This window comes from Mesoplodon mirus, assembly GCF_964341445.2.
Source record: "Mesoplodon mirus genome assembly, chromosome: 1".
NCBI lineage: Eukaryota > Metazoa > Chordata > Mammalia > Artiodactyla > Ziphiidae > Mesoplodon > Mesoplodon mirus.
The window spans coordinates 76,922,633-76,947,120 of NC_138976.1; the positions used below are offsets into that span (position 1 = coordinate 76,922,633).

The 24,488-nt window shown below is 41.2% G+C and overlaps 1 protein-coding gene across 2 annotated transcripts in view; it reads left to right on the plus strand.

Moving 5' to 3' along the window:
• The window catches only part of ENTREP1 (endosomal transmembrane epsin interactor 1), a 61,625-nt gene that overhangs the window by 15,113 nt on the left and 22,024 nt on the right, over nucleotides 1–24,488 (plus strand). For both annotated transcript variants that reach the window (XM_082606162.1, XM_082606163.1), the window contains one exon: nucleotides 22,482–22,592. In XM_082606162.1, the coding sequence (XP_082462288.1) occupies nucleotides 22,482–22,592 (111 nt within the window). The remainder of the gene's footprint in view (nucleotides 1–22,481; nucleotides 22,593–24,488) is intronic.

Below are 24,488 nucleotides of genomic sequence, written 5' to 3' on the forward strand. Positions count from 1 at the left end.
AACACTTCCTTTTGAGAGCGTTTACATTTGTGCTCCCCCTTTGTGTTTGTTTCAGTGATTACATCAGGTTTATACTGGTTTGAACAAAGAAGGTCAGTTTGACCTAGTTCCTTCAAACTCAAGTTTTCATGGAAACTCAGAGTTGGAAGATTTCATTCACTGGGTCTTCTTCTTTCTACTGATAGAATACTCAGGTGTCCAGAACAAAATAATAATTTTGGGGGACACTTTGTGAATGTTTGTAGCTATTTTGGGCTGTGACTGGGATTAAGGTTGGGGGTGTGTGCATGTGCATGCATCTGTGTGTGTATGTGTGTGTGTATGGTATTCTATCAAGAATACTTGTGTATTTTCCATCAAGAGCAAACATTTTCCATTTTAAAAGAATGTCCTTATATTTTCTAGATATCATTCAGTTTTCATTCTAATAAAATGTTTTAGACTTGTTTAGAAATCACAGACTCAGTGCTGGGAATGACCTCAAAGATTGCCTTACTTAGGCACCTCAGGTGGAAAACAGAATTGCCTTGATAAGATAGTTACTGAATTGGTGGACTGGACACAGGCTGGTGTCCTAGCCGGGGTAGAGACCCCCTGTCTCTGCCAGGGAGGTTCTTTCTCCTATTGGATTTGCACAGCCAGTAACAAAACTGATGCTGAGACTGGAACAGCACAAGCTTTTATTTTTAACTATAAAGATGTTTTTATTTTTATTTTATTTTTTTTCACATCTTTATTAGAGTATAATTGCTTTATAATGGTGTGTTAGTTTCTGCTGTATCACAAAGTGAATCAGCTATATGTATACAGATATCCCCATATCCCCTCCCTCTTAAGCCTCCTTCCCACCCTGGAACAGCACAAGCTTTATTCAATGGCCAAAGGATGGAGAAGAGGGAACCTAGTTCTCAAATCCACTTCTCAACCCAATTTGGGGGAGAGACACCAAATATATAGGAGGGTCAAGGTAAAAGGAGGGAGGGAATTAGAAAGAGTGGGAAGAACACTCATGAGTTATTCGAGAATCAGAGTGTGGTTTGGACCGGGAAGTGTTGCAGCTCTGCTTTTCAGTCGTTATGTGGGCTTTTCCAGTTGTTGTCATGGCAGTCGTCAACTGTCATGGTGCTCGTGGGTGTGTCATAACCTGCTGATGTATTACAACGAACGTATAATGAGGCTCAAGATCTACTAGAAGTCAGATCTTCCGTCATCTTGGGCCTATTTGGTTCTAACCAGTTCTTTTTTTTTTTTTTCTTTGCAGCTTCCTCCTGAAGCTTAGATTAAGACTCATTGGTTTCTATTTGAGGGAGGGGCAGGGGTCTGATTCTGGGGCAACAGCCTCGGTAACAAGATGTTTTCCTTTGGTGGTACATTTGGTAAGAATTGCCACTGTGAAAGCCCAGCCAGGCATTCTGCCTACAGTTTTGGTTGCTTATGAAGTGGTAATTTGAGCTATAGTTATTTTTATTTTTCTTGTCAGTTTGGAACAGAGAGGATGAATATGACCTTCAAGCTGATAAAAGACAGCTTTATCCTTTAGCATAAAGAATGAAGGTTCTTCCCTGGTGAGGTTCTTGGGTCACGTATGTGGTTTATTCTCAACTGCAGGTCCTGTTGATTTGAACCCTAGACTAAGAACAGAAGAGGTAGATGAATTGGCTGTTTTTAGAAAATGATCCATCAGTTTCTCTTCTAACTTCAAGATTATAGTATTTAGGGTAAAGCCTCCCTCATTCCCCAAAGAGACTAAAAAATGGCATCAGTATGATACACAGATACCTTATTACCCCTCAGCTGACAGTTCAAGTAGGCTAGGCTGGTAAGATGGTCCTGCTCCATTTGGGGATCCAGGTTCTTTCCATCTTATTGTGCCTCAAAGGGAGGGTCATGAAATGTCCAGACACTTTGTCAAAAGAGATTGAGGAACTAGTCTCACCAGATAGTCAGAAAATTCTTATAGGTGGGTTATGCCGTGGGACAGATGGTGGCCCTTTCATCCCTGATGATAAAAGAACAGGAGGGAGCAGAATACCTAGGCACAGATTAGGAATCTGTACATTTATAAGAGGAACTCTGAAGCTCTGGCTTGTGCAGTCTGGTTCTTTCAGGAATATTTCATGGTTGTCAGTCATTTGGAATGATCTCCCTGGTTTGAGAGTTCAAGAAACCTGCATTTTAATGCTGACATGTTACCACTAATTATTGGATGATCTCAGGGAAATCTCTTGATTTCTGCAGGTATGAAGTGAGGGTTTTTTTTACGTGTAGTATTTGTTGCATCCCCTTGTCTTGAATACCACTGTTGATTCCCTGAAATCCCGTTGATCAAGCAAAGCTAAGTTTATTGGACCTGCTGAAGTAAGGGAGAACACCTTACTGGCAGTTCTCAGAAGGAGTGAGTCTAAGAGAGGATATTTATAGAGTTTTAGGACCCCGGCTGGGTGATTTTAAGGTGAGTCTTGCAAGATAGGGAATTGACTGGACTTGGGCAGAACCTATGAGATAATAGCTTTGGATTGGTGGGCAAATGGAGGGGAGGGCCTTGAAGCAAATTTGATGAGTAAGTTGTTAGTTTTGATAACTATTTTAGTTGGTTCACAATCTTACCTTTGAGAAGCAAGTATTTCTTGGAGCAAGTAGCTAAGTTATCTTTGCTTGTTCTCAGTATTGTTTATTATAGGGTCAGAAGAGTATGGCCAGTCCCAGAATTAGCACAGGGAATGGAAATTATGTTGGTTTTAGTTCTCATCATAAATTTCATGGAGGACCCATTCTTTTTTTTTTTTCTTAACATCGTTATTGGAGTATAATTGCTTTACAATGTTGTGTTAGTTTCTGCTGTATAGCAAAGTGAATCAGCTGTATGTATACATATATCCCCATATCCCCTCCTTCTTGAGTCTCCCTCCCACCCATCTAGGTGGTCACAAAGCACCGAGCTTATCTCCCTGTGCTATGCGGCTGCTTCCCACTAGCTATCTTTTTACATTTGGTAGTGTATATATGTCCATGCCACTCTCTCACTTCGTCACAGCTTACCCTTCCCCCTCCCTGTGTCCTCAAGTCTATTCTCTACGTCTGTTTCTTTATTCTTGTCCTGCCCTTAGGTTCGTCAGAACCATTTTTTTTTTTTTGGATTGGAGGACCCATTCTTAACATCCATTATGCTAATTAAGCAGACAAATAATTTCATCAATCGGACAACTTATTTCCATTGTCACTCTGCTAATTTAGCAAAGCTGCTTGGCTGTTTTTGGGAGATAAAGATAAAAGCAACAGCTTCTGGAGTATGGCTTTTTTCATAAATGCTGAGTATCCTGGAATTTGAATTCTTAATCGTCCTGAGGGTGTAGCTTGGACCAGTCCATATGTACATGATATCACACTGTCTGTGCTGAAGTTTTTGGAAGTGTATTTCAGACATACTGTGGTATGTGTGCGTCTGAGTTGCTGAAGGGCCTTCTGACCATCCTGCATTCTGAGCCCAACAGGCCATAGTGATCAATTTCTGAATATGACTGTGAGACAACTACATGGACTGTGAATGATTTGGGGCACGGGAGAAGACCATTTTGAATCAGGGAGCATCTTAAAATAGATGTCGTGTGAAAAGTTGCGGAATAATGTGTGTGGTACCCCTTGTGTTTTTTAAAAACATGTGGGGGATCATACGTGTGTTTGTAGTTACATGAAAAATTCTTGAAAAGATATACAAGAAACTGTTTACAGTAGGCACCTCTGTTGAGTGCATTGGGAATGGGAAGGAAGGAGACTGACTTTCCACTTTATGTCTGGAGAGGACATGTGTTGTGTGAAGTGGAGGATGTTTTAGTTTCCCTATTTTGTTTGGGTTCTGGCTGCCAGTACCTACATATCTGAACTCTCTTTCTGGGGCGTTTGTTTATCTGCCCTTCTGTGTCCTGATGAGAGGCAGGATCCTGTCTCTGGCTGGAAGCTTCTGAGGCTAGACGCTTACACTCCTGAATGCCGGCAGCCAGGGTGTGAGCCGTGACCTCCCCCCAACTGAAGCTCCGGCCCAGGACTTGGAAGCTGGAGCCCTTGATGCAGAATAGCCGGGGCAGCTTAGAATTCATTAGGCAAAAGAGGCAACCTGTGTCCAAGGCTGGCATCCAGTGACCTGGCTTTCCTGTGGCATGACCTTGGTAGAGGTCCCAGCACCCAGCTTCCCTTGGCTCCTTCCCAGATTTCTGAGCCTGGTTCCTGTGGATTCTATGAACTACCCGATAGCCTGCTTATTTAGTCTGAGTTGGTTTCTGTTGTTCATAACATAATCGGGAACTCCGACTGCTGTGGGACCATGATTTTTTTTCTTCTGTGAATGTTGCTTTTACAAGAATTTTTTTAAAACTAGTTCAAAACTAAAGAGATTCATTGTAAACATTTGCTCATTTATGGTAACTCAGTTGAAGAACAAGAAATCCAGTGGGTGCTCAAGTTAGATTGATTTATGGTTTGTGCTTGACTTGGGTGGAAAGTGTTAGGTAGATGAGCTGGTGGGGGCAGTTGTCGGGGGTGGTGGTGGTGGAATTGGGTCTGACAAGCTGTCACTTCTCAACGAGGATACAAAGGGTTGCCTTGTAGAGCTCTTTAGTGAACAGAAAAGAATAATTTATAAAGGGACATTGTGTATTATTAGCAGGTATTCTGCATGTTGATGGAGTGTAGATTTGAGTCAGACCTGGATCTGATTGGGGTTCCATAATTAGATGTATAGTTTAGGGCATAATAAATAAATCACCTCTCTGAGACTTTTCCCTATTTATTTCTATATCTATATTTATTTATATATGATATACATACATGACACAGTATATGTATATGTATCAAACATGTGTATATAGGATATATACACACACATACATAGACACCATATATATGTATTTCAAACATACCACTGTGACATTGTGACATTTTATAATTAACTAAGTGCCTTTTAAGAGGAAAAGAATCTTTTTTATTTAAAAAAGGGGGAGCTCACATGCCGCGGAGCGGCTGGGCCCGCGAGCCATGGCCGCGGAGCCTGTGTGTCCGGAGCCTGTGCTCCGCAACGGGAGAGGCCACAGCAGTGAGAGGCCCGCGTACAGCTAAAAAAAAAAAAAAAAAAAAAAAAAAGGGGGAGCTCATTAACCTTCTTACTCTTATTGAAAGTAATAATTAGACCTCTGTGCATTTTTCCCAGCATCCAAACCTCACCACACTCCCCCAAATTAACCATTTTAATTTCTCTCTGCTTTTAGTGCCCCTGGCAGTTGTCTCCATCTCACTAAAAGGGAGGCATGGGTGACACATTCTCTCCTATTGAAGTTATTTTTATTTGAAAATAATTTTTATTTCTCCTATTGATGGCTTTATAATTTTAAATAATATTATAAAGTTCTGTTTCTTAATTCATTAACTTTGGACAGTATCTTTTGATTCTCTTTTTTTTTGTTCTAACAAAATTTATTATGCAGTAATTACAAAGATTAAAAACTCTCCCATCTCAAATAAAAATAACTGTTATAATTACACACATAATACAGTACCTTATAGAGTGATTCCAATAAATATCACAGGAAATACAGGGCATTTTCAATTGGAGAGACAAATACTTTCACCGTGTCTGACATAGGAAACCCTGTTCACATAACGATCTGCATAAGGTCATGCTTTTAGTAGCAGTCCGCCTATTGATTCTCTCTTTTATAAGATGAAGAAATTAGCAGTTAGCTCTTCTTCTTTCCCCCTTTTACCTCCTGTTGATGGTAACACCATTCATTTCCTTTATATGGGCAGTGATTTAACATTAACATTTTACTCTTAAACTATGTCATACCATTCAGATTTTGTCTGTAAATTGTTTCTAAAAGAGTGAAAACCGATAATAGCATTTATAGTATTTTCATTATATGAATGTGATTGAAATAGGAGGTTAGAATTGGATTCTTGCTTTCCAGATTCACCTGAAGCCAAAATACAACCCATGCCAACAGCTCCCACGTTCCAGTGTGTGTTAGACTATCTAAGCAGGACTTGTAAAGCTTCTGGGTGAAACCAGCTTTGCAGCCCTTAGCTGATCTCCATCCCCCAGCCTATAAAAGGATTAGAGGTTAAAGAGACAAATGTTTGGAGAAAGTTACTGAATTATTGCGGCATTTTAAGTTCCACCCCTGCATGGGGGAGGGGAGCGGTGCTTAAAGATAAGCACTGGAGAACCTGAGACAGGTCTCACAGTGGTTGACTGGACTGGTGTCAGACTCCTGCCTGGGGAATTTAAAGGGCTGGCTGGAGTCCTTGTGACCTGAGAGTTAAAGACTGCAGTTGGGAAATAATTGTACTTTCACAGACCAAGCCCAAGAAGTGTACTTCCAGCTGACCAGATGGGTGGGCCCTGTAAGAGAGAGTAGGCCTGGGGTGAGCTTATATCCTGCCCCAGGGAGCCCCTTAGAGGAGTGAGGGGACCAGAGGAGAGAGAGGCCGGGCCTGCCCTGACAGATGCCCACATTAAGGGAACTGCAGGTTCAAAAATGGGTATCTCAGAGGAGCCAATGGAAGCCTCATTCAGGAGAGTCTCCTGTAAACACTTGCCAAGGCCGGTTGTGAACAATCAAGGGAACTCTTCCTGCCCCCCACCTTGTTTATGCACTTGGCCTGGCCTCCCCCTTGCTCCCTCCTCTCCAGAATGTCAGAGCTGTGGCCGGCAGGCTCAGGAGAAGTGGACACATAAAACAAGGAAATAGAGGAGATTATATCTTTTCACTGCCTTTCCTACTGCCGACGTGTTTGCTGCCTACAAGAAGGAGCCTGATGAGAAGGAAAGAAGCCGAAATTTAAATGCAGTTTCAAGTTTTGACTGGGACACAGGTCTGGACATTTTAATTACCAAAATGGGACTTTTTGTGACTTGAAGTTACTGGAGGACTTTTTGTATCTGATGTTGACCAGAGGAGTCATGGGCCCAGCCTCAGATTTCATCTAAGGGTTCAGCCCTACAAAGTGGGCGTGAACATCGCCCGGGTGAGGGTGGAAGCAAAGTGGTTTTCTGCTGACGCCCATGAGTCCTGCTTGTTCAAAGGATCAGCTGCATTATTTTCTGTAGCACCAGGAAGAATGATTGGATCTGGAGAGAGAACAGTTTCAAGCAGCCAAGTCAAATCTATTATTCTTTTTTATTCTCTATCATTTGCTTAGCATCATGTCATATTTTAGTTTGCTTCAGCTTTGGACCATGACTGATATATAGAGTGACGTTTTTCTTAGAGTTTCTAAATGACTCTTTTTTTTCTTGTTGGCAAAAAAGGTGCCTAATCTCAGAGATCATGTAGCTTCTTCTTGTATTTTTAAACAGCTTTATGGAGATGTAATTGGCATACCACAACATTCACACATTTAAACTGTACAGTTCAATGGCATGTTCACAGATATGCACAAACATCACCACCATCAATTGTGGAACATTTTCACATCACCCCAAAAAGAAACCCTGTACCCATTAGAAGTCACTCCTCATTTCCTCTCAATATTCCCACCCTAGGAAACCACTAATGCACTGTCTGTCTCTATAAATTTCTGTATTCTGCGTATTTCAAACAAACAGAATCATATAATGTGATCCTTTGTAACTGGCTTCTTTCACTTAGCATTTTTTTAGCACAATATTTTTAAGGTTCATCATATTGTAGCATGTATCAGTACTTTTCCCCCTTTTTATTGTTGAATACTATTCCATTGATGGATATACCACAGTTTATCTATTTATCAGTTGATATACATTCCCACTTTCTGTCTACTATGAATAATGGTGCTGTGAACATTAGTTTTTTTGTGGACATGTTTTCATTTCTCTTGGCTATATGCCTTGGGGTGGAATTGCTGAGTCATATAGTAACTCCAAGTTTAACATTTTGAAGAACAGTTTCCCAAAGCAACTGTGTCATTTTACATTCCCATCAGCAGTGTATGCAGGTTCCAATTTCTCTGAATCTTTGCCAGTACTTATTATTTTATTTTTAATTATAGCCATCTTTATGGGTGTGAAGTGGTATCTCATTGTGTTTTTGATTTGATGTTGAGAATTTTCATGTGTTTACTGGTCATTTGCATGTCTTCTTTGGAGAAATGTCTATTCAGATCCTTTGCCTCACCATACCTCACCATAGTAACGTTATCACAACTAACAAAATTATCCAATTTCCCTTTTCAAGTCCCTTATCAGATATATGGTGTGCAAATATTTTCTCTCATTGTATGGATTGTCTTTCAACTTTTTCTGTGGTGTCATTTGAAGCACAAAAGTTCTTAATTTTCATGAAGTTCTTTTGTTGCTGTTCTGTCATATCTAAGAAGGCTGGTCTAATCTAAGGTCATGGAGATTTACTCCTATATTTTCTTCTAGGAGTTTGATTGTTTTAGCTTATACTTAGGTCTATAATCTATTTTGAGTTAATTTTTGCATACAGTGTGTCAGTGGTTCGAGTTCATTCTTTTGCAGGTGGATATCCAGTTGTCCCAGCGCCACTTGTTGAAGAGCCTGTTTTTTCCTCATTGAATTATCTTGGAACCCTTGTTGAAAATCAGCTGACTCTAAGTGTGAGTTTTACTTATCTAGCTTCTTTTTTTTTTTTTTTTTTTTTTTTTTGCGGTACGTGGGCCTCTCACTGTTGTGGCCTCTCCCGTTGCGGTGCTCCGGACGCGCAGGCTCAGCAGCCATGGCTCATAGGCCTAGCTGCTCAGCGGCATGTGGGATCTTTCCGGACCGGGGCACGAACCCATGTCCCCTGCATCGGCAGGCGGGCTCTCAACCACTGCACCACCAGGGAAGCCCTATCTAGCTTCTTAATCATACTTTTTGCTAGTTGTTTCACTTTCTCCTTTGGACATTTCTAAGACTATTAACTTCCTATTCCAGTTTGGACTTAACTGTTTTCTAGGTCTCCTATACAGATGTCATCTAAATATTTCTTTTCTTGGTATTCTTGGATTAGAGCCATTGTTTCTTAGATCTCAAGCCTCATGCATTCTTTTTTCTTGAATTCCTTTTTCATTTTGCCAGAGAATATTCTCAAATAAAAGTTTTCATGAAGAATATGAGGGAAACGAGCTCTCTAAGGGTTTGAATGTCTTGATGTGTCTTTGTTTTGCCCTCCCACTTGAATGATAGTTTGGCTATATATAGAATTTTGGGTTCAAAATGATTTTCCTTCCAAAACTTGAAGGCAGTGCTTGATGACTTCTGTCACTGATGCTGACCTGATTCTTGTTCCTTAGTGGGTAGCCCCTTTCTTTCTATCTGGAAGCTTTTAGGATCTTTTCTTTATCTTCGTATTGATAAAGTTTAATTTTCAAAAAGATAAAATCATGACTTTTAGGCAAATATAAAATGAACATGTGTCAGTAATGAGGGAAAACTGGTTCAAAGAACATTTGAGGAGCTAAGTATTTATAGGTGATGTTAGGAGGAGATTACTGGGATAGATACAAAACTGGTTGATGTCCAGCAGAGCCATAAACAGTAACTTTTGAGGTTTTCTGTTCCATTGGACAGAATTTATTTCCATCTTTACTGAAAAAAAAATCTGCAACTTAAACTCTGCCTCTACAGAGTTATAAAATAGCCAATCAAATAACTAAATAAGTAAATGGAATACCCAATAATCTCTTTTGCCCATTTCCAAGTTTCAGATAATTTTTCTGACAGTCTTCTGAAATTACATGAAGGTATATTTAGGTGTGGGTCTTGTTTCCTTCATACTTTTTGACTATTTTTCCGTTGAGTATTTGAGTTTTTTAAAATTTGAAGACGTGTCTTTCTTCAACACCAAGCAATTTTCTTTGCTGTTTCTTTGATTATTTCCTTCCCTCCATTTGCTCTGTTCTATTTTTCTAGAAAATCTCATAGTTAGATGTTGGACCTCTTGAATTGATCATCTTTGTTTCTTAACTTTTCAAAGTCTTATACTTTTTATTTCTTTGTCTTTTTCTTTTCTATTCTCTGAGTAATCAGTGTTTCCTCCATGGGGGTCAGTAGTTCTGGTTGACATCTTGGTCCTTCTTGTTTGGTGCTGTTAGATTTTTGAATGTCTGTTGTTCCTTGATTATTCATAAATTCTAGTTGTGACTGAAGAACTAGGTTGGTAATATTTTTAATGTTTGTAATAATTTATAATAAGAATAGTAATAGTAAATAATAGTAAACAGTAGTAATAGTAAACAATAGTAAACACATAAGTAAGATGCACCCACTAATCCTATAAGATGTTATTAGTATCCTCATTCTGAGGAAACCAAGGCACAGATAGGTTAAGTAATTTGCCCAAGGTCACACAGCTAGAAGTGACAGAGTTGGGTTGCAATTTCAGGTGGTTTCTATCTAGAGTCCATGTTCTTAATCACTACCCTTGCTTTTGTGGGTCTGTTTCCACAGCAGGCTTGTCTGTTAAGGGGTGGGAGGATTGCTGGGAGCTCTGTGCAGGTGAGCGGGCCTTCGTGATGGATAGGCTTTATTTTAAGGTGTGCTTGAGAGAAGTAGATGACTCTGTTATACCAAAAAGAAGACTTGACTTGGAGGGACTATTCCACCAGGACCCCTGTATCCCCAGGCACATAACTCAGCTCTTTTATAAAGAAGTTCATTAGTAATAGCTGGTGGGCACATGCTTCTGCTTCTTGTTACTTTTGCACCTGCAAAAGCCTCTTCAATATTTTTTTAATGTTTTATTATGAAAATTCTCAAACTTACAGAAAAGTTGAGTAAATAATGAATTCTCATATACCTTCCACTTAGATTCAATAGCTTTTAATGTTTTGCCTTACTTGCTATGTTTATATATAAATATTTTACATTGAAGTATTTCAAAGTTTCAGACTTCATGGTACTTCACCCCTGTATGCTCTAGGAGGCATCTCCTAAAAATAAGACATTCTTCTACCTCACTATAATAACATTATCATAAGTAAGAAAATTATTTGTAATTTCCTAGTGTCATCTAATATTCAGCCCATATTTAAACTTTCCCAATTATTCCAAAATGTTATATAATTTTTTATTCATCAAAAAGCTTTTCAACTGAAGTATGATTTGTGCATATTTGTGTATGTATATGTGTACAGCTTGACGGATCATTCAAAAGTGAATACTCCTATGTGACCCTGTTCTGTTCTTCAAAATCCAGGACCCAGTCAAGGTTCAGTCATTTTATTTGACTATTCTGTCTCTTTAGTCTTCTGTATTCTAGAATACTCTTCCTGCCACTTTTTTTTTTCTTCTTCCAGGAATTGACTTTGTGAAGAGATGAGTCCAGTTGGTTTCTTTATCTTCTCTCCCCCCGCATCTCCTTCCCTTCTCCTCCTTTTCTTCCTCCTTCCTCTCCTCCTCCTCCTCTTCCTTTGATATGGGAAATTTCAAATATACTCTTTTTTTTTTTTTTTTTCTTTTTGCGGTATGCGGGCCTCTTACTGTTGTGGCCTCTCCCGTTGCGGAGCACAGGCCCCGGATGTGCAGGCCCAGCGGCCATGGCTCATGGGCCCAGCCGCTCCGCGGCATATGGGATCCTCCCAGACCGGGGCACGAACCCGTATCCCCTGCATCGGCAGGCGGACTCTCAACCACTGCGCCACCAGGGAGGCCCCAAATATACTCTTAATGTGAGAGAAACACAGCAACCCCCCACCTTGTACTCATTGCCCAGCTACACATGTTCAAGCTTGTCTCCCCTACACCCCTAACCATCCATTTCTCTTCTCCCTTACCACTGTGTTGTTTTCACATAAATCCCAGCCTTCACATTTCCTCCTTCAATATTTCAGTACATATATATAAAAGACACGGCTGGGAGCCCAGCAAGGGCTGTTAACTAGAGCATGGACATGTGACCTCCTCCTGTAACAGCCACCCAGCATGGAGACTGGGTTCTGAGAGGGACTGTCTGTAATGAGTGTTCCAAAAGGCCCAGGTGGCCCAGGCGTCATCTTACCGTCTAGCCTGGATGTACCAGAATGTCACTCCTGCTACATTCTCTTAGTCAAACAAGTTCCCAAGACCACCTTAGAATCAAGGGGAGGGGAATTGGAAATTGGACTCTACCTCTTTTCCTCTTTTTTTTTTTTCTTTTGTGAGTAAAATCTACATATTTAAGTTTGTTGTTTTTTGTTTTTTTTTTTTTTTTGCAGTACGCGGGCCTCTCACTGTTGTGGCCTCTCCCGTTGCGGAGCACAGGCTCCGGACGCGCAGACTCAGTGGCCATGGCTCACGGGCCCAGCCGCTCCACGGCATGTGGGATCTTCCCTGACCGGGGCATGAACCCATGTCTCCTGCATCGGCAGGCGGACTCTCCACCACTGCACCACCAGGGAAGCCCCATATTTTAAATTTTACAATTTTAACATTTAAATGTATACAGTTCAATGACATTAAGTACATTCACAACGCTGTGCCACCATCACTACTATCCATTTCCAGAACTGTTTCATCATCCCCAACAGAAACTCTGCACCCATTCAACCATAACTCCCCATTCTCCCCTGGTAATTACCATTCTGCTTTCTGTCTCTAGGAGTTTGATGACTCTAGGGACCTCATATAATTGCAGTCATACAATATGTGTCCTTTGTATCTGGCTTATTTTACTTAGCATACTGTTTTCAAGGTTCATTCGTGCTGTAGCACGTGTCAGTACTTCCTTTTTAAGGCTGGATAATATTCCATTGTATGTATTAGTCTTCACCTCTTGACGTGAGGAACAGCCTGTAAAGTACAGAGGGAAGGACTTGATGGCAGCTGTCTTTGAGGACTGTTGGCTCTGGATAGTTTCTCAAGAGCCTCGTTCTTCATTGTTGGGAAGTCATAAGATCTGACTCTCTAATTTGCTGAACCTTGAGAAATTAAGAGCAGTGGAGAAGGGGCTAGAAGCAGGGAAAGAACGAAGAGTAGAGATGCACAGGTGAAAGAGAAGAATAACTTAGAAGGAACGTGAAGTCTTAAGAATCATAGATCTGCAATTTTGCTTAAAACTTTCTGCTGCCTTTCTTATCTTCAAATCCAAACTGACTTCTGCCACCTTATTCCCCAGGGGCAGAGCAGACCACGTTCCTGACCCTTTCAGCTTGTTCGAAGAGTACATCCCCTGTGTCATGTCATCCTCTGATTATTTCTCTTGAGACTCTCATTAGGATATTTTCCTCCTGGTCCTCTGCCACATTCCTGATGAGAATGTATTAATTTAGAGTGGCAGAGCTGCCTAAGTTGTACCAGGGAATTATGGAGCCAGACACATGATGAGGACGCCCCCTTCTCTGCTACTCCTGATTGCCTGGGTCATGAGAAGAGTCACTTTCCTGAGAAATGAGGGGTGCAATGTGCTGAAAGGCCGCCCTGGGGGATGGGGGATCTGCAAGAGAACAGGGCAGGGAGGACCCCAGGTAAGGCAGAATTTCCTCTCACAAGCTGGAGCCTTGAAAATACCCTGAGATTTGTATATTTTCCTCAGGAATTTGCACCTCTCAGTTATAAGTGCTTTCAGCTCACCTTGAAGCTGTGTCCCAAACTAGTGAAAATGTGTGTCTCACTCTGGTGGGGAGAGGAAGAAGCCCTTCACTACTGTTGAAAAAGGAATTCAAAATAACTGTTATTACACTTTCAATATTTTATAAAAAGAAAATCTGGGACAGCCATAACATGAGTAAATCTGACACTTAAACATCTCTGAGAGAAAAGAGAGACAGCTGGTTCTGTTCACAGCCACGGGCCTGTGTTTGGCTTGTTGGCAGGGAGAACCAGTCTGGACGTTGGTAATATATCTGTCAAGCTTCTGGAAGAAGTTTAAAAGATGTCAAGGGAGTGAAGCCCAGGAGCAGGTTCCCTTGGGATCTGAGGATTAAAGGCGCCCTGGCAAACCAAGTCAGCGCATGTGTGAGCTCCCTAAACGGCTTTAGAGCAGCAGGAGGCTGGGCTTTGTGAGTCGCTGTGATTTACTATGTTTTGTTGGTTGCCATGGTGCTGAGCGGTCTATCAGAAGATTCATTTTGCTAAACTAGTTCAGAAAGGTTTTAGTTTGGTGTCTTGTCTTCAATTTTTTTTCCTGGTGTCATTGGTGTTGTATTCAGATAACTTTGCTCAGGATTCTACACCTTTGTATTAACATGCTTCTCCAAACTGAATTAAAATTGTAAATGTTAAGAGTCAAATAAGTGGTTATGTTCATTGTCATGGGTCCTATGACATTTGTCTTATTAACCGGTGACTGATCAGTGGTTTGGAGCTTGGACTTCTTGTCTCTGAGAACATATATGTTAGAATGTTGGTCACGTTCCCAGCCAGATCACAGAATGTTCTTGTTTCAGTGGGAAAATGTAACCTGAATTCTAAGGACTGGGTGCTTTGTTCTTCCACCCACTCACCCACCACCCCCACTCCTTCCTACAAAGGGATGGGACAGAAGTCCCATCTTCATGCCCCAGGAAATGGTGAGTTCCCACCAGGAGCAGTAGCAGTAGCCATTTTCATGCAAGCAGTGAGAGTTAATCTGGTGTTTGCCTTTCAGGGCCTGTCTGTATATGTTGAAGAATATTAGTAAGGATGTATGATACCTCCATGTAGTGTTTATAATAAGAATCAATTTTCTTTCATTTGTTCATTGATTGATTGATTCATTCATTCAGTAATATTTAAGACCACCTATGTTTTGGTGCCCCACTGGAGAAAAGTGTATTCTGTTTTTCGTTTATTTTTGAGCAGTATCCAAAGAGTGCCTGTGGGGGAAAAAAGGCATAGTGACTAAATGGGTAGCAGTGATATTTTCTTGGGAAATTAAAAGAAGAAAGTGTGAAAGAAAAGGATTCTGAGGCAGTAGGTAGTATTTTTTGAATTAAAAGTTTTTGAGAAGTTTCTAAAGGAAAGAATTTGGCAAGCTTTTGATATTTAAATAGAAAAAAATACACACACATACACAAGTTCACTAATCTCATTCATGAGGAATAAATTCTGTTGTTTTGGCTTTCCTCCTTGCTATTGTAGGATTCAGTTTTCTCAGGACCACTGAGTCAATTTGTGCTTGCCCACTGACTCTGCCCTCATGACCTAATTACCTCCCAAAGGCCCCAGCTCCTATACCATCGCTTTGGGATTAGGATTTCAATTTACGAATTTTGGGGGACACAAACATTCAAACCACAGCAGTGGGTTTTATTTCATTTATGAGTGTACTGCAATTTGTTCGTCTGTTCTCCTATTCTTAAACGTTTGGATTGTTTCTAGTTTTTGGCTATTGTGAACCAGTCGCTATGAACATTCTTGTACATGTATTTTTCTAGGCATATACACTAATGTATATACCTAAAAATGAATTGCTGGGTCATAGGGTGGTAGATATTTAACTTTATTAGAAACTGCCAATAGTTCCCCATAGTGGTTGTGCCATTTTCTAATTGTTTCTTAGACTCACAATCAGTCCTTTTCTAGCCTCACTTTCATATCCAGAGGTATCTGCTGCCACCCATTTCTGAACATTTGGAGATTCTGAGGAATAAATTCTGCTGTTTTGGCTTTCCTCATTGCTGTTGTAGGAGATTGAGTTTTCTCAGGACCACTGAGTCCATTTATGCTTGCCCACTGGTTTTCTAACTTCTAAAATTGTACTGCCATTTTTCTGTTCTCTCTGTCCTTATGGATTTCTGCATTTAAAATATTTCATTTATTGCCATTTTAATGGGTTTTCAGGAATTAGTAGAACTAAATGCTTAAGCTCAATTCACTAAACTCATTCATTTTTAAGCTACTCTACCTTCACACAATTACTGGAACTGTTTATTTAAACATACATAGTTGACTTTTCAGATGCATCTTGAGCTTGGAGCAGTAGGGAAGTAAAAAAGCAAAGTGAAAGTCCTTAAGCAGCAGGGAAAGGTCAGTCTATTTAGAGAATGAAATCTTGTATCAAAAAACACACTCATCAATACCAAGCTGTGATAGGCATAATTACTTAATGATGTTATGTGATGGAGATTATGAGGAACTTTCTTAGCAGGTAGGAATGGGCAAACTGAAGGTGATGCTTCTTCTTGGATAGCTTCAGGTTCCCCAGACATTGTTTTATTGGGTCACTTAATTGAGACCTGGAATGAACTCGGGGCACAGTTGCAAGAGATCAGTGTCAAGGTGAATTCCAAATACTCAATTGAAAAACATACCTTTTGTGTCAAGCTACCGGGTATATAAGTATCAGAAGATATTCATGATTCAAGTTAGTAACAATAAAACCAAAAACATAAAAGGCTTAACTCATGTTGCCTGTCCTTGTGAGAGGACCAGCTCTTTGGATCCTGGATTTTGCATTTTACCCTTAAAAGCCACAGGCTGCAGTGAGGCAAGCTCTCTACTTTCTGAGTCCCACTGTCTTTCATGTCTAAAGTACAAGTTCTAGGAAGACATCTCTCCATCAACTCTGGGCTTTTCTTTTTCTTGATGGTAAAACCCAGTGATGAATTGGCTTCAGTAGAATTCAGGGACTGTAACCCATGGGGTTCACTTCATTGAACAAGTAATGTTGAATTTGAAGTGAGAACAATAGGAGCTAAGCTTAAAGAGCAGAAAAAAATTAGGTTAAATGTAAGGAAAAATTTTATAGAGAAGTTGTTATTAGTCAAGGTCTTGGTAAAACATAGATGACAATAAAACTGTAACTTGACAAGCAGTTAATTAAGGGCCTGTTCACAAAGGTCTGAGCAGGGTGTTGGGGACAGTGAAGCTGTTACCATCCCTAGTCCTGATGGGAGAACAGTGGTCAGAATCTGGAAGTCGGGATCATGTACAGAGAGACCCCTTGAGACCTTGAGAGGACCTGTGGCTTTCCATGAGGGACACAGCCATCCTGAGGCTGCAGAGAGGGAACCAGGAGAAAAACACCCCAGCCTCACTCTCCTCCCTCCCTTGGATCTTCTGCCAGGCCTCCCCATTGGCTGAACCAAACCAGCCACCAGAGGGCAAAGGAGCCCCAGTGATACGGTCCGCGGGTCAGTCTCCCTGGGAGGAGGGGATGGAGTGAAGAGTAGAGAGAGGATCTGGAGGGGTCAACAGGAGACACCCCACACACGTGACAATGGTCAGCGTGGTGGAGTGAGTTCCTAAAGCAGGTCTCAGAATTATGGAAAAGTTTTGGAAACAGTATACCTACAGATCATTTTTACAGTTTGTATATATCCTTTCCATCTGCCACAAATTCAGGTGCATCACAAGTGTAAGATGCAAGGTGCTGGTATCAGACCGAGTGAAATTCGTTTTATAATAAAAAGCTGCTCCCCTAAAGAGGAAATGCCTATTATTAGTAATAGTAAAACTGGTTGCCTAGCATTTTGTGGGATACAGAAGATTTTCATATACATCATTTTGTGTGAGTCTCTCATTAATCTTGGGAGGTACCTAGGATGATAGACTTTTTTTTTAACCTATTTTGTTGAAGTATAGTTGATTTACAATGTTGTGTTAATTTCTGCTGTACCGCAAAATGATTCAGCTATACATATATACACGTTCTTTTTCATATTCTTTTCCATTATGGTTTATCATAGGATATTGAATATAGTTCCCTGTGCTCTACAGTAGGGCCTTGTTTATCCATTATGTGTATAATATTGAGTTTACATCTGCTAATCTCAAATTCCCAATCCATCTCTCCCTCCCCCTCGCTCCCCCTTGGCAACCACAATTCTGTTCTCTATGTCTGTGAGCCTGTTTCTGTTTCGTAGGTAAGTTCATTTGTGTCATATTTTATTTCACTTTATTTTATTTTTTTAAATAAATTTATTTATTTATCTTTGACTGTGTTGGGTCTTCGTTGCTGCTGCAGGCTTTCCCTAGTTGCGGGGAGTGGGGACTACTCTTCATTGTGGTGCGTGGGCTTCTCATTGTGGTGGCTTCTCTTGTTGTGGAGCACGGGCTCTAGGCATGCAGGCTTCAGTAATTGTGGCACGTGGGCTCAGTATTCGTGGCTTATGGGCTCTGGAGCGCAGGCTCAGCAGTTGTGGTGCGTGGGCTTAGTTGCTCCGCGGCATGTGGGATCTTCCTGGACCAGAGCTCAAAGCTGTGTCCCCTGCATTGGCAGACGGATTCTTAACCACTGAGCCACCAGGGAAGCCCTGTGTCATATTTTAGATTCTATAGATAAGTGATATCATATGGTATTTGTCTTTCTCTTTCTGACTTATGGTAATCTCTAGGTTATCCATGTTGCTGCAAATGGCACTATTTCATTCTTCTTTATGGCTGGGTAATATTCCATTGTATATATGTACCGCATCTTCTTTATCCACTCATCTGTCCATGGACATTTAGATTGCTTCCATGTCTTGGCTATTGTAAATAGTGATGCTATGAACATAGGGATGCGTGTATCTTTTTGATTTATAGTTTTGTCCAGAATATGCCCAGGAGTGGCATTGCTGGATCATATGGCAACTCTGTTTTTAGTTTTTTGAAGAACCTCCATGCTGTTTCCCATAGTGGCTGCACCAATTTACATTCCCACTGACAATGTAGGAGGATTTCCTTTTCTCCACACCCTCTCCAGCATTTATTGTTTGTAGACTTTTTGATGATGGCCATTCTGACCGGTGTGAGGTGGTACCTCATTGTAGTTTTGATTTGCATTTCTCTAATAATTAGCAATGTTGAGCATCTTTTCATGCATATGTTGGCCATCTGTATGTCTTCTTTGAAGAAATGTCAATTTAGGTCTTCTGCCCATTTTTCAACTGGGTTATTTTGTTGTTATTGTTGAGTTGTATGAGCTATTTGTTTATTTTGGAAATTAAGCCCTTGTCAGTTGCATCATTTGCAAATATTTTCTCCCAGTAGGACAATAGACCTTTTTAACAGATGAGAAAAGTGAGTTTCATGGAGGTTGTCTAAGATATCACAGCAAGCAAGGGGAAAGCCTGATCCCAAATTCTGGTGTCTTCCACAGAGAGAAACTCAAATCACCTGCAATGATTTTTTTAAAGGCAAGAATGATGACAATAGAAGAAAATATGAGAAATTCTTCCCTTTTCCAGGTATAGCTGTGTGGGCTTTGTGACTATGATGTTCTTTACTAGTAGCTGATTTTTCACTGTCTTCTGTTTAAGGGGATGCCATCTGGTGATGGTTCGGATGCATATTTGAGTCCTGGATGTTATACCATTATAACTAGGTGAAAGCCAGAGGGGTCCATTCTGAAGGTCCCTGTATATCCTGAACCCCTTATAACTCCAATATTTTGTACGGTTGAGCCTGATCCAACCTCTGAAAGAGATATGCTTGGTATCCTAATATCTGCCATGTCTGATATATACCACAGTGGTCTACACTAGAGTACGGTAAGTCCCCTACCTATGAACCTTCAAGTTGAGAACTTTCAAAGATGCGAACATGCATTCAGGCATGAGTGAAATGGCAGCTTGCCCTCCGTCTCCTGTTGCTGACGATCCTTCAGCTCTACCGTCTCCCACCTCCTCTCCCTCCTCCAGTCAGTAACTCTTCTTGCCTGTTCACTTGAATGCCAGCCCCTGTATGCCGCTGTTGTACTGTACTTTTCAAGGTACTGTGCTGTAAGATTAAAAATGTTTTCTTGGGCTTCCCTGGTGGTGCAGTGGTTGAGAGTCCGCCTGCCAATGTAGGGGACATGGGTTCGTGCCCTGGTCCGGGAAGATCCCACATGCCATGGAGCGGCTGGGCCCGTAAGCCATGGCCGCTGAGCCTGAGCATCCGGAGCCTGTGCTCCACAGCGGGAGAGGCCACAACAGTGAGAGGCCTGCGTACAGCAAAAAAAAAAAAAAAGTTTTCGTTATTTTTTGTGTTGGTTGGTTTTTTATATATTATTTGTGTGAAAAGTATTATAAACCTATTACAGTACACTACCATACAGCTGATTGTGTTAGTTGGGTACCTAGGCTAACTCTGCTGGACTTATGAACAAATCGGACTTACCAACACGCTCTCCGAACGGACCTCATTTGTATGTAGGGGACTTACTGTAATTAGATGATCATTTGGCCAATGTTTGGCCAGAGTTTTAATAATAGTAATAAAAAAGCCAAATTTAAGGATAAATTTGGGGAACAGTGCATGGCTATTTTGTACACAGCCTGTGTGCCTTGGCCCACGTCCTCATTCTGGGGTTTGCAGGGCGGCATTCTGGTGCTGCGGCTTTAACTTCTCATTAGCAGCCCCTCCAGTGTAGGAGAGAAGCCAAGCCCACCATACAGTGAATCCCTGGGGCCTTCTCTCATCTTGTTTTTTTTGTTCTGACGTTTTAGAAGTAGATCATATTCACTATATGATCTCACACTCCTGTCTTGGCAGCTGAACTCAGGATTCTCTTCTTTATTTGAAAAATATATATTAAATATAATTTATATAAATCCCAGATCATAAGTATTCAGTTAGCTAAGTTTTAGCAGTTGGATACACCCATGTAGCCAATACCCAAAACAAGATATAGAACATTTTTATCACTCCAGAAAATTCCCTTATCTCTTCCCAGTCAGTCCCCTCGCTCCACGCTTTCTCCCTAAAACAGGCAACTACCCTTTTTTTTTTAAAAAAAAAGCTTATATATATATTTTTTATTTTTGGCTGCGTTGGGTCTTCGCTGCTGTGTGTGGGCTTTCTCTAGTTGCCATGAGTGGGGGGCTACTCTTCGTTGCAGCACGCGGGCTTCTCGTTGTGGTGGCTTCTCTTGTTGCAGAGCACAGGCTCTAAGCACGTGGGCTTCAGTAGTTGTGGCACGTGGGCTCTAGAGCACAGGCTCAGTAGTTGAGGTGCACGGCTTAGTTGCTCCGCGGCGTGTGGGATCTTCCCGAACCAGGGCTCGAACCTGTGTCCCCTGCATTGGCAGGCAGATTCTTAACCACTGCACCACCAGGGAAATCCTATATTGATTTCTTAATGGTGTCTTTTGATGAGCTGGATTTAAGATTTTAATGGAGAGATTTGGGGTCCAGTGTTGGATAATGGACTCTCATCCATTCTATATCTGATGCTGCTAATTTTCAGTTATGAAGATTAGTGGTGGGCTGGTAGGCATAAGGATTATAACCATGTTTTCTTTTTAAGGCATCTGATATTGCATTAAAAAAAATTTCTAAAGGCAAGTTCAAGATTTCCCCATAGTAACAATAATTGTGTTGCTGGGTGTGAAGTTTCCAGATGTATTAGGTCTCTTTGAGTAGCTACTGCCAGGGCATAAAAGAAGCCCACGTTAGAAGACCGTGTCCTGTCTTTTGCCAATTATGCATTCTCATTTCCCAAAAAACTTTGGCAGTGCAAGAGGGGGCTCTTGCAAGGGGGCACAGTGCAAGTCAAGTACTACAGACCTGGAAGAATCTAGCCTGGGAAACAGTAACACAGTAGCTGCTTCCAGCTTTTTCCTCAAGATTTGATGGCAGGGCACATAGTCCTTTTACAAATTAACAAAAAAGGAGAGAAGCAGAAGCCAGATTCCTCAGTGAAAAATGAGTCGCCTTGTTCATTGGTCAGGAAAGAGTCTTCAGTCAAGTCCAGCAAGGGTCTGGATTCCTGGAGTCACTTGGTATTTATAATTCATATGCTCCTCTTGGAGAGGAAGGAAGAATTCCTCTGAAGAAAAGTGGCATCATGTGATACTAAATATTGACTCATAACCTGGGTCTGGGGAGATACTTTCAAGCTTCTTGGAATACCAGCAATAAAGGATGAGCTTTCTGTAGTAGAGTTCACGTGTGAACTCATTTGCCAGCCGATTCTGACATATCAGCTACCTGAAATGATGCTTGGTTCTAACACTGATAATCATTAGCTCCAGTCTTTTATATTTACATTAAGGTTTGATTTTGACAATAATCAGAGTTCTCAGGTTGAAAAGCCTTTGTAGTCTCTAATTTGCCCTAAGTAAATACTGGCTTCTTGGTTGATTTCTGTCAATTCTTAATCATTTAGGGTAATATTTGTAATATTTGACTTTGGATACAAGTACATGGAAGATCACTGCACACCTTTTCTTTAGTACCAACACTGCTTGGAACTGAAAAAAGACTTATCTTTATTTTCACACATACTGTGATTTCTGTCTGGTAATGGCTCTGAGCTCCTTGATTTTCCTGGGTTCCACTTATATTCTAGAATTCTCCATTTGTCTAGTTACCATGATCCTGTAAAAGTCGGAAAGAAATAACAATGGCTCAAGGAGGAAATAGCCATGGCTTAAAGTAGTGTACAGCTAACAGAACTCCCTCATTTGCAAAGAGCAAGAAAAATAGGGACTGGAAACTGAGAAGACTTGAGGGTCAGGGACATTCCTCAGCACAATTTAAAACATTCTAAAAAATGAAAAAAAAAGTTTGTACATTAAAAACATTGTTCTGACTTTTTTTAATGTTTCCTCTAGGGAAAGAATATGAGTTTTTTACTCAGACAAAACTATCTCTGAATTTACCCATGGTCTTTTTTCTAACTGCTTCTTCTCTTGCTGTTTCAGGTGAACCTCTTTGTGCTGCTCTCTGTGGTGTGTGTCCTCCTGAATTTAGCCGGATTTATCCTAGGCTGCCAAGGGGCCCAGTTCGTGTCCAGTGTGCCCAGGTGTGATCTGGTAAGCAGTTCTGAATCATCACTGTGCACCTGGGCCGACCCTGGCCTGCCCGGCTTTCCCGGGTGCCAGTGTGTGGCTGGCAACACCCAGGACCAGGCAGCATCTTAAAATGAAACCTGAAGTTGGTAAAAGGAAGCAGGAAAACAAAACAAAGAGCTTCCTGCTAAGTATTTTACTCAGGTTGTCAATTTTTTTTTCCCAAAGCAGGGGCCAGCTAGGAGAACCCCAGAACCACAGTAATAAAATGCATCATTAGTTAGTGAATAGATGGATCAGTTGTCCACAATCAATATCTATCTGCTCTCATCTAAAGAGGAAAAATGGATATTATCAGAATTTAGGTCAGCAGTCCTTTATCTGAAACCTTTGGAGGCCAGGTGTGTTTCAGCATTCAGAGTTTTTACAATTTTTAGAAGATAAATGTGACGCATATACTGTTTATTCTGTAGCGTCCCAGTGGAGTCTGGACAACAGAATGTAATCCAGAATTTTTGGTTTCCAGAGCTTTTTGGATTTCAGAATTGTGGATAAGAGGTTATGGACCTGTACTACGTCAATTTCTATTTTTTCCTGATTTTTAACTGTTGTAGTAAAATACCCATAGCAAAAAATTTAGCATCTTAACCATTCAGTAGTGTTAAGTACATTCACATTGTTATGTAACCGATCTCTAGAACTCTTCCCATCCCCTCCTCCCCCTGGCCTCCAGCAACCACTCTTTCTTTTTTTTTTTTTTTTTGCGGTTCGCGGGCCTCTCACTGTTGTGGCCTCTCCCGTTGCGGAGCACAGGCTCCGGACATGCAGGCTCAGCGGCCATGGCTCACGGGCCTAGCCGCTCTGCAGCATGTGGGATCTTCCCAGACTGGGGCACAAACCCATGTCCCCTGCATTGGCAGGCGGACTCTCAACCACTGCGCCACCAGGGAAGCCCAACAACCACTCTCTGACGCTGTGGATTTGACTGCTCTTGTTACCAGATGTAAGTGGAATCATACAGTATTTGTCTTATTTCAGTTAGCATAACATGCTCAATATGTACGCATGTTGTAGTAGGTATCAGAATTTCCTTCCTTTTTAAAGCTGGATAATATTCCACTGTATATACAGGACACATTTTGTTTACCCTTCACCCATCGGAGGACACTTGGGTTCTTTCCACCTTTTGGCTATTGTGAACAATGCTGCCACGGAAATGGGTCAGTTCTCTGGAATATATGCCCGGAAGGTGGAATTGTTGGCCATCTCTGAACTTTTTAAGAGGACTTTTCTGTAACAAATATCTCCCTGTGGCACAAAGCAAAAGAAGTGGACTCTTTACAGGTTGTAGTAAACCTCATCTATTTGGAACTTGGTTCCATGGCAATCTCGCCCTTTCAAAACCAGCAGGATGCAAGTGAAGAAGGCTGCCACATTGCTCAAAACACTGTGACCAGGTCCTTGCAGTGAGACTCATGGCCCTCCCAGATAGGAAGGCTCCTCCTGGACTCACTAAAAACCTATTGCTCTTCCTTAAAAACCCTTCACAAATTTCTTTGATTTTTGTCATTCCCTCACTTAATAAGCGTAAGTTTTGGAAGCACAGGCTCACAGTGTCTTCTGGTTTTTAAGGCCCTGTATCATTTGCCCTCATCCTGCTCTCCTGCTGCAGCAACTCACACTCCCTGTAATGGAGCCCAAGCCTGCATGTCATTACCCAGGCTCCTGCCCTACTTTCCTGTTTCTGACAATGCTGTCTCTCCCCCGACCATTCCCTGTCCCTTACTTCCCTGTTCATCCAAATGGTGTCAGCCTTTTAAAGCCTCATTCACCGATGATCTTCTTAAGGAAATACTCCCTGATCCCCAGGGAAGGTAATCTTCCAGAATTCCTATCTGTACATCTCTGAAGTATTTCTCT